At 41.7% G+C, this 15,126-nt stretch overlaps 1 protein-coding gene across 1 annotated transcript; it reads right to left on the minus strand.

Annotated features, from left to right (window-relative positions):
- Positions 1–1,917: 1,917 nt before the first annotated feature.
- On the minus strand, positions 1,918–14,828 carry LOC137839532 (nuclear pore membrane glycoprotein 210-like). Its single transcript, XM_068649983.1, has 31 exons — positions 14,580–14,828; positions 14,320–14,457; positions 14,053–14,208; positions 13,415–13,613; positions 12,947–13,092; positions 12,273–12,491; positions 11,877–12,050; positions 11,569–11,755; positions 11,275–11,381; positions 10,417–10,521; positions 10,085–10,186; positions 9,826–9,954; positions 9,498–9,625; positions 9,278–9,413; positions 9,128–9,190; positions 8,848–9,021; positions 8,701–8,781; positions 8,472–8,603; positions 8,318–8,395; positions 7,900–7,982; positions 7,658–7,832; positions 7,044–7,219; positions 6,468–6,688; positions 6,200–6,336; positions 5,006–5,120; positions 4,410–4,553; positions 3,680–3,957; positions 3,391–3,595; positions 3,001–3,108; positions 2,685–2,756; positions 1,918–2,443 (listed from the first exon to the last, which is right to left on the minus strand). The coding sequence occupies exons 1-31, from the start codon at positions 14,760–14,762 to the stop codon at positions 2,361–2,363; spliced, it is 4,434 nt and encodes a 1,477-aa protein (XP_068506084.1). The 5' UTR covers positions 14,763–14,828; the 3' UTR covers positions 1,918–2,360.
- Between the last annotated feature and the right edge of the window lie 298 nt (positions 14,829–15,126).

Genomic DNA, 15,126 nt, shown 5'->3' on the forward strand with positions numbered 1-15,126 from the left:
CAAACAATTGTTTTTGAATGTGCATTGTGAAAATTTAAATATGACGCTATGACTGAGTTTGAGTATTAATTGCATGAGTAATACCATCAATTTGCCAAGAGTGCTATTAAAGCTTTCCCTGACTTTTACATTTATATAATACCCTAAGCAAAGGCAGATGAACCCGGAAAAGTGAAAAACCTTTTCCCGATGACCATCAAGTGAAACTTTTTTTTTTTTTTATGCAAACTTGTGCACCAAGCATGGTATTTTCACAAAAAGTCCCACTTGAAATTTGTCAGAACAGGCTGCATCACTACAAAAAAAATTATGGTTTAGCTTCGGTGTTTCCCTGTGACATCCTTTTTTTCCAAAAAGTCTTAAGTCGGTGTATTTTGACTTGTAAGATGATAGACAAAAGCAATAACCTGTTTGGCGGTCAAAAACAAAGTATTAGTATTAGTGCAGGACAGAAGTTGCCTGCTCGGGGGGCATGTTTTTCGTTAGTGGAAACCGTGAAACTCGAAGCATGGTTTATAGTCGATAAAAAAACAAGTTACTGCCTGCAAGGTGGTAAACAACGGATGAAATTAGTGTGGATAATATATTACTTGCAGTTTTATGGGACCTGATTAAAAAAAACAACTAAAAAGAGCATTGAAGGCTTTCATTTGTGTAGACTGTTTTCATGTCACTTATTGATCTCATCGGTCCCTAAAGGATATATATAAAACAGACGTCTGTCTCAGTCCCTATAGGGTATATATAAAACAGACGTCTGTCCAATTTTATCCAGTGTCTCCTCACTTCCAAACAGCTTCAACTATAGTTGATCTATAGTTCTCATATTGTTATATTGACTCTTGTCTAATAAACCATCTGATGTCAGGTTCTGAACAAAACATTAGCACAGAAAGGTTGATTTAAAGTTGATTTTTAGTCATAGCTTCTTTCGGAGGGCCATTATGACTGTCAACCCAAATAAATGTATGAGCACCTCATATTATATACAGTAAAAACTACAAAACAGACAAATAACTCATTTTCAAATCAGATGAGTAAAAACTGGTCAAATAGTTAAAAAAAAGATATTAAAAGTGAAGACAATTTGCAATTCTAGTAATGACACATGAATTTGATGCACAATTTGTCTTCGCGGGCCATATAAAATGATACAGCGGGCCGTATCTGGCCCCCGGGCCGTGAGTTTGACACCTGTGATCTAAATAAACCAGATTAAACTGCGTTTCCCACATGAAAACTCAAAATCACAATTAAGTACACTCGAGACTCTGACCTACGGTACTACAGAGAAGCTGCTCACCAAAACCATCTGGCTAATCCCAAAGAAAGACCCTTACCAATCCTGTCAGGTGTCAAAGACCACCTTATAGGTCCCTCCTTTCGAACAATCATTTTGCCTTCGCCTCGGATGCAGCCCAACGACTCCCAGCGTGGCGGGCTGACAGGTGGTGGACTTTAAGCAAACTGTGTGCCTTGAAAGAATGAAGTGAATGTCATTTGAGCTTGGTGGGTTTGACTGCCTTAATGAGTCCTAGTTGGATTGTAGGCTCACATTTACATGCCACTAACATCCAATAGCAGCCATTTTGAAACTGTTACTTCCACATTTGCATGTATTCACATTTTAACTAGTCCAAGTAGTCAAAGCAGCCTCGTGCAAGCGGTAGCTTATTTCACATGTACACATCTTCAAGCTGCCCTGCCCTGCATGGTTTATTCAGTCAAGACTTTGAAATGATACTGCACAAAAGACCCCCTCGGGCCTATGTTGTGGTTATACAAGCGCTACATGGCAGGGTGAACTTGTATAAACAGCCCTTTTGGCTTTACACTTTTCCTAGGCAAGAGGGAAACATTGCAAAACAACGAAGGTGGTGCAGGAAAAACTTTGAACAAAAAATGCCCCAAATAGAATTTTATTTAATCACTTTTATTTCATTATATATTCCTACGAGCTGGTTAGGCATGACTGTAATGTAGTGCGTACAGTATTCTGCCATCATTACCACATTTAACATTTTTCTAACAAAATCAAGACAGAAATGAGTCTTAGCAGTGAAGCAATGATACTCAGTCCCAGTACCTCGAGCAGGTCCAAACAAAGTCCAAACAAAAACTGAATGGAGTGGGGGTTGTATACCAAAGCTCAGAAAATGGCAGAACAAAGACATTGAGCCATTGATACTTTATGTACACACACACAGACATGCAAGCCTTTTTAAAGGCCATTGCAAGTCTTGTACCAATATCGAAATGCAATGATTTTGCAGTTGCATCCAACAGCTTTTCACTGTGAGGGTATTGAGGTACATTCAGGGATGACCCTCTGTGGGACGAGAGGGATGATGAAGGCTTTGTCAGTAGTTGGTAGATAAGAGCCGCAACCTGGAGATGCTGTTTGTCTCCATCCGGGATATGGACTGGTTGAAAGAATTTGGGGCTAAGAAAGTGGGGTGTCAGTAAATTCAAAGGTACTTATGAAATGTAATACAAGAAAAATGTTTGTGATTGTTAGTATGGTATTAGCTTGAATAGTGGTTTAGTCTACTGTCAACAATTATGGTGAATGCCAGATCAGATTTATGACATAACAGTTCACATTCTTTTCTTGTATGCATTATTTTCTTTCAAGCGTATTCACTGTTTTTCTAACAGGAAACGTCATTCTAACTGTGTCCTACCAGTAAAGCGTGGAGGCCTCCTGATGACGATATGATATTTTGACTGCTCTGGCGGGAACACTGAGCGGTAGACTGCAGGAGACAAAATGGGAGAGTTTGTGAAAAGCTTAATAGAACCACACCACCATCAAGACTGAGCATCAAAAATAGCATATTCAAAGAGGGAAAAAAATGATATGCATTATCATTAAAATTATATACAAGTATGATGTATCAAAAGTGTTGAACAGCACAGTCAAGACCAAAGGTGTGTTAGCATGAAGATAAAGAGGTCAAAATGAAAGCGATTTAATAGTAGTAGTAACTGGCACCCTACCGATGATGACGATGGATGTACCAGCTAGCAAGGCCAACAGGGTGAACAGCATCACGTGGTAAGAGTCGGGTGGTGGGCGGTCCCCCTCTCTGTTAAATTGTGCAGCAGCTGTATTTGAAGAGAACAAGACGAAGTACGAGTCAAAATGTATTCCAAGGCCTGGATAGAGCGACAACAACGCACAAATTATTGATTACAACACAGGGCAGAAATGTTTTGGCAACGATTCTATTCAAAAATGTATGTTGATGTAATTGGACAATCTTTTTCTCCCTAAAATTAGTAGTGTAAAACAAATGAACCTTTAAAAATCATAAGATTTTATAACACAGTCCCTTTTAAGACACAACCTTATTGTGACTCCCCATTAACCCACAGAGGGAAACGAACCTTGGATGCCTGCACCAGGCTCAGCCTCGTGTATCAAAGTGACCGGGATGATGAGACTCTGACCCGAGAAGGCACTGCTGATAGTAACGGAAGCAGAGTGTGATGCTTGCGGGTCCAAAGCCCTGATGGTGTACTTTGACAGACTCGGAGAGCTTCTGTGTGCTTCAATCTCTTGAATATCAATGACGGGAGAACTGGAAACCACCTAAGACGCAGAAATATAGTCCATTGTGCTGTTTTGTTTTTCCGAGACATCTGTATTTGGATGAAAAAAGTTCTTTCCTCTGACCGTCAAGTATGCTCGGGCAACAGCCGGACCGAAGACTGTGAGCTCCACAGATGGCTGCAGGTTGGAGAGCATCAGCTCCGTCAGGTGGCAGTAGAGGGCGCGCACAGTCAGGTCGCAGTAGAGAGTGAGCTCTAGCGGCAGTCTGGCGCTGACCTGCTCCCCAGAGAAGGCGCTGTCCTCCAGGCCAGCCTTCACTAGCAGGTTGGTCATGGACATGTTGAGAACTCGGGTCAGCTGGTCTGCCATTGGCTGTAGAGTAATTAAACACTTGTACAAGCCTATTGCAAGGACAAAAAATGACGTTGTGAAAAAAATTATACAAGCAGCCGGCAAAATGACATAAAAACAAAAACAAGCCAATAAAAAAAGCTTAGCCACTAACCCCAATGCAATTAGACAAGGTTTCAAGCATGAAGAAGCCTCTGCAGCAAAACATATCAAGCTGGCAGCTGTATTTACCTGACCCCTCACTTGGAGGCACAGAGGCCACATTTGATTCAAGACAACCTTGTTGCACAGAGCCATGTCAAAGCTATCAAAAGCAGTTTAACCGGGGGGCCATTGAGACCTCAGATTCACTTTGATTTCTTTAAAATCATTCTAAATGGGAACTGGTTCTCAGCTGACTTAGCTGGTTAGACACAGGGTAATAAATACATATATTCTCCAGCTCATTACAGATCCGATAGGGAGCATTCCCCACAGGTATGTAAATTTAGGCAAGACATACCAATGCTGGGATCAAAACTGGTGTGTGTCTTGAAGACGCTGCTTGCGGGGAAATCAACATCGCTGTTAAAGCTGAGGTGGCAAGTGACGGATGTTTCTGGCTGCAGTAGCGCGATGGCTTCTGTCTGGAACGAGGAGCAGGTTCCTGCAGGATGCATTACATTACAGGATACATTACGGCATAAGCTTAAGGCCACAATAAATAGACGAGTTAAAGAAATGAGATGAAGATTGGAAACGTGGAAGGAGCTGTGCCGAAAGCATTTGAGAGTGATTTAATAAGCTCCACTGTTAACTATATTCTGAATTGAAACTTGAAGACAACACACGGAATGAGTGAAGTCTTTTTTTTACTTCAATACATATGAGGGCCATGAGGCTTAAAGTGGAGAGCAATTTGGTGCAGGTTTTTACATCAATAGCCAATCGCAGTTATTTCTAGTTATTCATCCGAGCAAGTGGCCTTCAATGTTCCATTAGCGTTTAACAATGTTGTTCTCTTTTGGGGTGATGACTGGAAAAACAACAATTCAGTGATTTGTTTTGTAAGTATTGACGTGTAGTGAAAACATTTGACAAGTCGAGTATTTCCCGTACCAATGAGATTGATTCCTTGTCCTCTGGTTGTAAATAAGACTTCAGTCTGCTTGCTAATTCTAACTGGCAAGGCCTGCGCTGTTGCGGCTGTCCTTGGAGATGATTTCACCACAACCTAACAATCAGGAGGAAAGGGAAAAAAAAAAAAAAAAAAGCTAGTTAATTACACTTAAAATAAGAGATTCAGTATTTGTGCAAATATGCAGGTTACATTAAGCTCAATTAGGTAGACTGAATTCTGTAATGTACAATTCATCTTTTCTGTCCATGATCAAGTGTTACCACCAACACAAAAATTGGCACCACCTAGATGCGCGAGGACGTTCTTTCTGACGATGAGAGTGGTTCACGATCTTTGTCTTGTGTGAGCTCAATACTCATACGCTGAGTACTCTCACTTATTCCAGTTCATAATCCTTTAGAGGCAGTTTAAACGTTTGTTGTGACTTAGAAATGTCTTATTCTTAAATAAAATTGCTATTTTTTCAATGAGGATAACATTAAACTTTAACATGAAACATTAAACTTTGTTACATACATTGTTAACGTGGTAAATGACGATTCTTGCTACATAGGTGTTATCAAGGCCCATTTCCAGCAACCATCCCTCCAGTGTTGTAATGGTCCATTGTGTTCGTTAAACGCGTTAGGCTAATGGATGATGCAATTATGTTTCATGGAAAACGCTAAATTGTCTGGGTGACCCCAAACATTTGAACGGTCGTGTAGAACAAAACACAACTGCCTATTAAATAAAAGTTATTTTATTTTGTTACCTTAATTTGGATTCCAATCTCAGGGACTGTCTTCTTAACTGATTACATTACAGCAGTTTCATTCTTTCATTTGTGCTTTAATGAGACACTTGAGCTAACACACACACACACACACGGCTGTGCTTTGTGGCACATATGATCCCATTTTATTGACAGGCTTATGAAATGACTGAAAATATTTATTTTAACGTTCACTGCCCGTTGGGTGATTTTGGTTTGTAGTTTTGTATGTAAAGATTTTTTGCTATGCCACTTCTTTGTGATTCAAATTTCTCTCCTCGAGTTTAATATGGATAATTAGAACTTAATCAGTTCCAGACCAAAAAAACAACAACGCCGCAGTAATTTAGCATTTGCAAATTTTACCAGCTACGTTTGTCGCTATGAGCTCCGCTATGTTTAAGAAAAAATACATTACCTCTCTGTATGTTTTTAAAACACCAGGTATCTCGTAGTACACGGTAGCTGCCCCATTGTTTCTGGCCACAGCTGCACCGGTTTTGGAATCCACCTGGAGCACAGCGTTGGCTGAGGAGCTCCAAATACCATGACCTCCTGCAGAGAAAAGTAGAGTGCTAACACTTTTCGCAAACTGTTCTGATGATTTGGCACATTCTGCAGAGAAAAGTAGAGTGCTAACACTTTTCGCAAACTGTTCTGATGATTTGGCACATTCACATGCTCACCATGTTGACTGGTCAGCTGTGCAGTAAAGCACATGACGTCTCCTACCACCAGCCTCTGGGCCTCTCCTGGCAGGATGGCATGCTCCACAGGAAGAGGAATGTAGTCTGCCATCGCAGTGTTTTCGTTGTCGTGCACAGACAGAAGCGTAAGGCCTACGTTCACCGTCCTGACCGTCAAAGTGTGGTTATCAGGCCCAGACTCGATTTGCACCAGATCATCCCTAGCAAAGAAAAAGTATTTGAAAGGTAGACCTTCATGTTTTTCTGTCTCAGCGTTGTGAATTAACGTAGTGAATTACAAGTAGTGTCTGCCTCATGATTCCAAATTGTACGATCATTCTTATATTGCAGAATTTCTTAAGTGCTCACAGGTCTGGTATTCAATTGTAAATATTTTGCTTTCAGTCTTCCAGGAATACCACATGGAGATGTAAATTGGAGTCATCATAAAACAATTGTGTAAATTATTCAAGGTTGTTGTACATCATCAGTCAGACATGTTTGAGTGGCTTGTGGCTTTGGCACCCCACTCCTCAGGGATATTTGCTCAGATCAAGAGGTAGAGTGAAGACTCACCTGTTTGTGGAGAAGGTGACACGGCTGTTGGAGCTGTGGAGGGTCTCTCCGGTGCTGATGTGAAAATGAACGGTGAGGGTGAGGACAATGCCCAAAGGGAGGGCTTTCAAGCTCTCCCCAGTGGGCGTGTGTAACGCTGGACTGGTACTGAAACGCATGTAGGACACAGGTACCACCTAAGGGAAGAGGAGGGGAGTGTTGCCGCCTTACAATGTCACCACAAGACTTTGTACAATTGTTTACCACACAGCAAGAGAACAAGGGATAGAGGTTGACGGCCTGGAGCTCCTTTGAACATAAACATGGATAAGCATGGACTTAAGAACCAAATTGCGAAAATCAATGATGAACAAAATTGTCGATTAGGTTTTGCTCATGGTTTTGGTTTTTTTTTTTTCGATTTTCACCTGAATGTCTTTGGCTAAAGGGAGTGAAGCAGTTCAAGTATGACGTTTTATTTTTTCGTCGCTTACACTTCTGGACCCTAAAAAGGGCCCCACAGAGTGATTTATAAATACGGTATGTGCGCAAACATTGCATTGAATAAATCTAAAGTCAAATAGCAATTTAAATCTTTTAAAACAAAAAGGTCAGAGGAAGCCTTTCAAACTGACCTTTACTGAGGCGATAAGAGTTTGATTGACACCAAAGGACTCTTGTGAAGTAACCAGCAGTGGTGACATGCCAGTGAGTGGGCCAGAGAAGAGGAAGCCCTTGTCATCAACTTGCGCGATAGCAACTTGGTCAGTCCAATTCATCATCTGGTATGACAGTGCAGCCTCGCCATCCCTAGTGCACACCAACACAAATCAACTTACAGGTAAGTTTGTTTCATTAATAAACTTGCTGAACTGACCTGCTGGTTTCGACTTTGAAGGTTGAATTTGGACTCATGAGTATCTCGAATTGGGGTTTAATCACGTATAACTTGTTATAGACCTTGAACAAAGCAAAGAGTGACACTACCATTATTAGGCACGGTAGACATGTTACAGTCACTGGCATACTGTGAAGTTTAATTTGTAGCCTTATTGTGTCACAGAGCTGACATCAGAATCAATAATTGCACTGCTTTGCAGTTTTTGACGTGCAGATTTGAAGGGCGCAGCATGAGATGGGGCAAGTTGGTACATGATGGCAATTAGATCACTTTATAGTAAAATGCAAATCCGAGCCCAGTTTTAGAGGTGTACCCGGATTTGGATCGTATCTTTGAGCTCTGGAAAATCTCCAGCATGTTGACCAACAACCGGATCGACAACTCTGACGACAACCTTGAGCCCAGCTTGCCCTTTTGTCCGACCCGTTACGCTCATGCCGAAATTGTGCTCAGCGTTGAGCTCCACATTAGCCTGTGGGCATAGGAAGGCAAATATGGCAAAGAGTGAATAGTGAACAATAGTGCACACAAGTGGTGCACATGTATACCATAGAGTGTCTTGACTGGACATCCAGGATGTTCCTTTTGGTAGTGGACCAGTGGAAGCTAAGTCCTGGCACAGTATTGCCAAAGGTGAAGGGTGTTTGGCTATTGGTCAAACCCATCACAAACACAGGCATCTACAGAAGGAAATAAGGTGCGACAAGGGCCCATGGCAACCATTTAATAAAATGTGTTCGACTGGAAACAGCATTTCTTAAAATGTTCAGTGTGTACCTGCGCTCCCGTCATCATACGCGTAATGGGTGCTTGGATTCGAATGGCAGTCAAATGCACAACCTCAACTTCTACCTGATCCTAAAAACACAGAAGAATCCATTTGCAGTTGCATCTGTGACAACTCACCCACATCACGTTATTTACCTTTGACACGACAACCAGCTTGCCGGTTTCAGCATCGACAGCTTGGACGAGTCCTGTCACAGTGACGTTACCGACGGTCACACCCTTGACGTGACCTGTGCCGTTAACAGAAGCAATGTCTTCATCCGAGATAGAAAACAGAATATTGGACTGTGGTCCACCCTTGGATGTGATCTAGAAACAGAGAGATTCTGAACCAGATGAATCAGTACATTTTGCAATGTAACACACACGCCTAGGCATTGTAGAAAAGTAATAGCCATTCATTTGACAAACACACCTGCATCATTGCTCCAATCAGCAGAGTCGTTTTCCGAGGCATGAGTTTGAATGGTGAAAATACCTATTTAAAAAAAAAAGAGTTCACATAGTGTAGTTTGTATGCTGGAAGTCGTGATCATGACTTGAGTGACGTGAACAAACAAAATACCTCAATTTGTTGAGGGGCAGATGACATTTTTGTCCCATTTTTATCTACAACAACAGCTGACAACGTTGTCTGGCCAATAGAAAGACCTTTTGCAACGTAAACCGCAGTGTCATGTTCTGTGGACTCTGCGAGTGGTCTATAAAAAAAACAGAAAGATGTGTCCATTAAGGATAAGATACTTTTTTAACACCAGCGTCACATCAAGTGTCATATCACTTACATTAATGCGACAATTGAAGACGCTGCCTTAACTTTCAATTTCATGAACGGGAAATAGCTGGTCAGGAAAGGCTTTTTGTTGTCATTCAATACTGTGACATAACACCTTACTGATTTGCCAATTTCCACCTGTAAATGAGACCAATGAGGCCAGTCATGAGGGAAATCACCAGTTTGGGTCACAGGAAGGGCAGACCAAAGGGAGCTCCATGAATATTACAAGTTGAGCACTCATACAGGCACGTATGGAATGTGTTACATACACTGTAATAATGATCATCGTATAAACCACATTAATTAAATGAGGAATTATCAGACTGGAAACTGACCTTGTCGACCACTCTCAAATTCACCTCCAGGATTTCGGAAACCCGCACTGTGGCTTTGGCTGTAGATGGGACCGCTAAACAAAGGTCATGAACCATCACTTGCACCACACCTGGCTGGATAGGGGCAACCTGGCGACATAAAGGAATTCACAGGAGAAATTCAAATTGAACCCTTTAAACCACCATATGCATTTTTACTGTGTTTTCCTATTTCCTCTTTCTAATTAACTCCAATACAAATCCAGATGTCCCCACATACCTGAACTGTTCCTTGGGTGTCCTGAAACACCACATCTGCAATGTCTTTAATGCTGCTGTTGACAAAAAAGTAGCCTGACCCCCCTCGTAGGACAAGATTACTCTGTAGGGAAAAACACACCTGAAACCTTTCAGCATATCTCAAATTTGGTATGGATAAGACTTTCATCTCACGATTCAAGCTCACGTGCAAGGTCGATTGAGCATGCTGTGCGGGTAACACCAGATAGACGGACATCGTCACAATTGCTTACTTGCAAAAAATACAGTACTTAATACTAAATATATGGACCTAAGAGTTATCAATCAGTAAAATAAAAACACATCTCTTACCCGCACATCTGGGTGGTTGAATATGGTCAATGTGTCAGGAAGAACCTTCACAGCTTCAACTAACAGGAGTTCCAATGTTGCTGACACAGGGGTAAACGTGTCACCCTTTCCACAAAAACAGTTGAAACAGACAAAAAGAAACTAATTAATTGAAATAAATGAAAAATCAGTCAATCCACCACTGACCATAGATCTAAAATGGTGACTCCTTTCGGCTTTTCTCCTCAGGGGTCGCCACAGCGAACCATCCGTTTTTGTCTCAATGGTTCACATGAGACGTTTTTACCCTGGATGCACTTCCTGACACAACCCTCTGCATTTATCTGGTCTTGAGACCGGCACCGGGGAGACATTGACATGTGCCCCCCTATGGCTGCCTGACCAGGAATCGAAGACAGGCTACAGCGGTGAAAGTGCCACATCCTAACCCACTGGACCATCAGGGATTTATTTTCCTCTAAAATACTTGCATAAAAAGTAAAGGGTAATGGACAAGTATATTTTCAGAATGTATCCACAGGATGCCCTTATGCATTCAGAGTCAAGCAACATATTTGAGATCCAAAGATGGCAAGATGCTATATTTGTGACAAAAAAATTTCAAAAGAAACCCAAATATTTTGTATATTTTTTGTCTGACAATAAAGCCCACACTATGAATGTAAAACAGAAACTGCTACAATTGTTTGCCATCTTCAATGCGGTTCCCCACCCAAAGTAATGACTGCATAACTTCCAAGCAATATTAACGTGTATTAACATGCGCCTGTCCTTGTGTAGCTGCAGGCAAGTAGGTCACCGCCACAGTAAAGAGAAAACTGTTCAATGATGAGATAAAATGTCAAATTTAACACGTACCCGTCGATGAACATTGGCTGCTTGGATATGAGACTGCTGATATTCCAGCGCTGTCGCTGTGATGGCAGCAATCCCCGATTGACGATGCACGACGACGGTCTGCCGGCCTGTTACGGGTGACAAAGAATTGCTATTTCAAAAAACAAGGCAATCCATGAATTCCAGCAATGGAAGTTGAGGCAATCAATTCAGCGAAGGCTTCCTCTACAAAAAGATCACTTAGAGAATAGATATCCAAGTTTAGGTCTGATAAAATATAACAAAAGACCAATTTTTAAGAACAGACACTTATACCGTGTAGTTTCATCTGCTTGTTTTCATCCACAAAAGGTTCAAGGGTCATAGGTAGGGTAGGCTCGATACTGGCCAGGGACACTTTGCTTGATTCCCACACTGTGCTCAGTGAGCTGAAGTTGTCAAACTTCCGCCCTTGTTCATCAAAAGCTGCAAGCTCCAAAACTAAGTTGGGGTCATTTGGTACCTTTAAAACAGCACAAGAGACACGATCAGTCGTTGGATCATTTTGTCTAAATACCATCATTGCAATAGTAAGGATTTTTTTTTTTTTTTTTAAATCAAGGAGGAGAAAGAAAGTAGCGTACCACGTATTTGTTCTGCTGCAGCAGAGGGCATGAGAGTTCTAGCCGTGGAACGGCGTACGCTGGGACCAGCGTGAGGCGTGACGGAGGAGCGCAAATAAACTTTACAGATGCCCGCTCTTCGGCGGGATAAGGGTTGGTCATACTGGCCTTGTTGCTCACCCTCACCTCCAGCATCTGCAAAATTTTGATGGGTCACTACAAAGCTGACAGTGGGGTCACCATAACAATACACTTGTCTAAAATCAGAATATGCACATTTTCTGCCGGATTAGATTGTGTAGGTGCCATTGTGATCAGAGCTGTGGCCAGTATTTTATACAAAGCTGAAATGTGTAGTCAAGAGACGAAAAAGTCAAGCGGCTACACAACACAACATCAACACAACGGCGAAATTACCTGCTCTCCCAATGCCCTGCAGGTTGCTCTGACCAAGTGCTGATCGTAATTATGGGAGGGTGGGCTAGCCAGAGTCAGGCTCACGCTTTCTTCATTCTCAGCTTTCAAGTCACAGAAGAATTTAGAGGGCTTCAGAACCCAAGGCTGAGGCCCACCCTCAAACAGCATGTCTTTAGAGGAACCCAGTGTCACAACAGCCACGGACACGGGGTCAATAGCCTGCCAAATGACATCAGTAAGACAATTAGTCTAAGAAAGGAGCGTGACCACGTATATTGTTATGACATAAAACGGCCTCCATCACAATGGCAGATTTCTTCAATATCGCCCAGCGCATCTTATTCCTATGCAGCAGAGAGGCGTACTTTTATAAATCAGACTAGCAAGCGTATAATGCATAATTAAAATGCATAGAGCTTGGAAGAAACCCAAGAGGAGATCATTTGAAGAGTCACTGATCATCCCATTTCTGCCTTGATTCTAAGGGCAGGCTATGTATGAATGCCCACGGTGCGTGCAAGAGTGGCTTTTTTGCCACCTTCGAGAACAAAGGCTAATTGGCCTTTTGAAACCAAAGGAAGACAATCACAAAATGACTTAAGGGAAGGTTTGTGACGTTAGATGAACAAAATCTGCCGACAAGCATATTCGTATTGAGACTTTTAAGGACTCACGATGAGGGGAGGGTAAGCTGCAATCGTGATCTTTGCGCCCAGGTGAACATTGCCATGGTTGTAGCTGACCGACAGCGTGGTGTAGCCCTGGGCCAGGGCTTTGGCTCTCAACCCACTGCAGTGGCCTTGGCCTGGACCCAGACGACCTGCAAGGCAGAAACGTGTTTTTAAACCACCAATTTTAAAATGTTTCAATGTTGAACAATTTCCGTGTGTCCTACCAAACACAGACACACACCGATGTATTGCGTACAACTGCGTATCACTTCCACAAACAAATAACAATATAACAAGCAAACATGCACTTTTATTATCAAATACAATATGCCTGAGCTGTCTGTTCCTAACTGATAAGCAGGATGACCAACGAATGTGCCATCTATTAGTTAGTGACCTTTACTTGATGGCCACTGGCAAAAAGAAAAGGAATTAATCTTTTTATACATCAGAATGCATTTGCAGACTTGCCTTCGAGCTGCTGAAAGACGCCTTGGCTTTCCACATCTACCTGCAGGTCAAAGTGGGAGCAGTCACTCAGCATGACTGGCTCCATCCACTTTTCCTCCAATCGGCCAAATATTCTGAGCGGTAGCTCTAGAATCATGCCCACTCGAGCTTCTACTTGGCAGCGTGCAAAGGCCATCACCACAGGTTCAATGACATATACCTATAGGATTAAATTTTATATAATCAATGTCAAACTTCGGGATGAAAGTACACGTTTAAGTTGATAAAGCTCCATCATTAAGTAATCAAAGTGATATCTGGCAGCCTCCCCGGAAAAGATGGTTGTTGTGGCGGACCTCAGTCTTCTCACCCTACAGTTCGGGGTTGGGTGATGTGTTTGTTCTTTATGATGTGATGCTCTTTGTTGCATTTTCTCTAGCCACAATGTCTCTTTTATGCTTAAAAAAAAAAAAATCTTACACCACGTTAATTAATGTTTCACAGTATCTGAGATTAATAAATAATTTCGGAAAAAATGCAGATAATACAGTGCTCTCAGTGCACTGCTAAATCTTTTGCTTTCAATACTAATACATTCATAATTGTGAATTAAATTTGCAAATGAAAGGGATTGTCAATAATGTTGGCAGCCACCATACCTTCATCTCCCCAAAGTGGAGAGGGTTGCGCATATCCTGCGCTTTAATTATGCTGACGCCAATGTCCCTGGCTGTTGTCATTACGCCTTTGACAGTCACTGTGGCCACACTTGTGTTGGAGGAAGACCAGCTGAAATTTCCACTGCCGCCGGTTGCCTATCCAAAGCATTGAGAGCAAAGATACATCTCTTAATGACATTGAAAAGAAATTGTACACTATGAAAGGTGTTTGCACAAAACACTTTTGCTCATATTATTGAATTATACCTTTATTGTATATTGATAGACGCCGACCTTGGGTTGCCATGGGAATGTGAGAATAGTGGGACTTAGAACTATAGGGTTAGACATTTCCACATCCTTTTCATTGTGTATCAAGTTGGCTAGTGGGTGGACCCCACCTTTCTAAAAGAAGTAGACAGCACAGGAAGTATTCAGTCTGGCCATGGAATTCTTATGGAAGAATAAAAGGTTGAAACATTTGTCATTTTGAATTTGAAATATGAACAAGCACATAGCAAACTTACTTCATCCTCAACAGCTCTTAAGGTAGCATTAATTATACTTAGTGCATCTTTCTTAGCTTTGACCCTATGATAAGATCCATTCAGGGAAGATTGCAAGTCCAATGAAAAAACTGAGCCAATACAGATATTCTGCCACAAAAAGAAGGACAAGAGAAACATCTTCAGATGTGCTTTATGTAGCATTTTGTGAAGGATGGTCACAGTAAACCTGTGAGCTCCAATATTAGTGTGTATACGTATGCAAAAAAAAAAAAAAAAAAAACGTCATAAACATGACGTAAATAGGATTTACAGTTGGCATCACGGTATAGAAAACTTTGATCGGTGTTGTGCCGCTCTTGAATCCAAGACTTTGGTTTAACACGCAACAGAGGGGAGATGAAAGAACAGAAAAAAGCAACTAAAATCCGTTTTAACAGTACGTACAACAAATTCAATGTTTGCCGACTTGTCTGCTGCATATCGCATGCGTCATAAGAATTGACCAACCCCTTCCTCATTGTGTTTCCAATTAAATTAGCTCCCACCGTTAAAAACTAAAGACCCC

Source organism: Syngnathus scovelli, chromosome 2 (assembly GCF_024217435.2).
Source record: "Syngnathus scovelli strain Florida chromosome 2, RoL_Ssco_1.2, whole genome shotgun sequence".
In the NCBI taxonomy this organism is placed as follows: Eukaryota; Metazoa; Chordata; class Actinopteri; order Syngnathiformes; family Syngnathidae; genus Syngnathus; species Syngnathus scovelli.

Excerpts from the sequence above, each read along its gene's own strand:
- LOC137839532 (XM_068649983.1), bottom strand. The coding sequence starts at position 14,762 with ATGCTACATAAAGCACATCTGAAGATGTTTCTCTTGTCCTTCTTTTTG. Across the intron at positions 14,458-14,579 it reads TAAGAGCTGTTGAGGATGAA|AAAGGTGGGGTCCACCCACT; the intron begins GTAAGTTTGCTA and ends TACTTCTTTTAG. Across the intron at positions 9,191-9,277 it reads CTGCCCCTCAACAAATTGAG|GTATTTTCACCATTCAAACT; the intron begins GTATTTTGTTTG and ends TTTTTTAAATAG.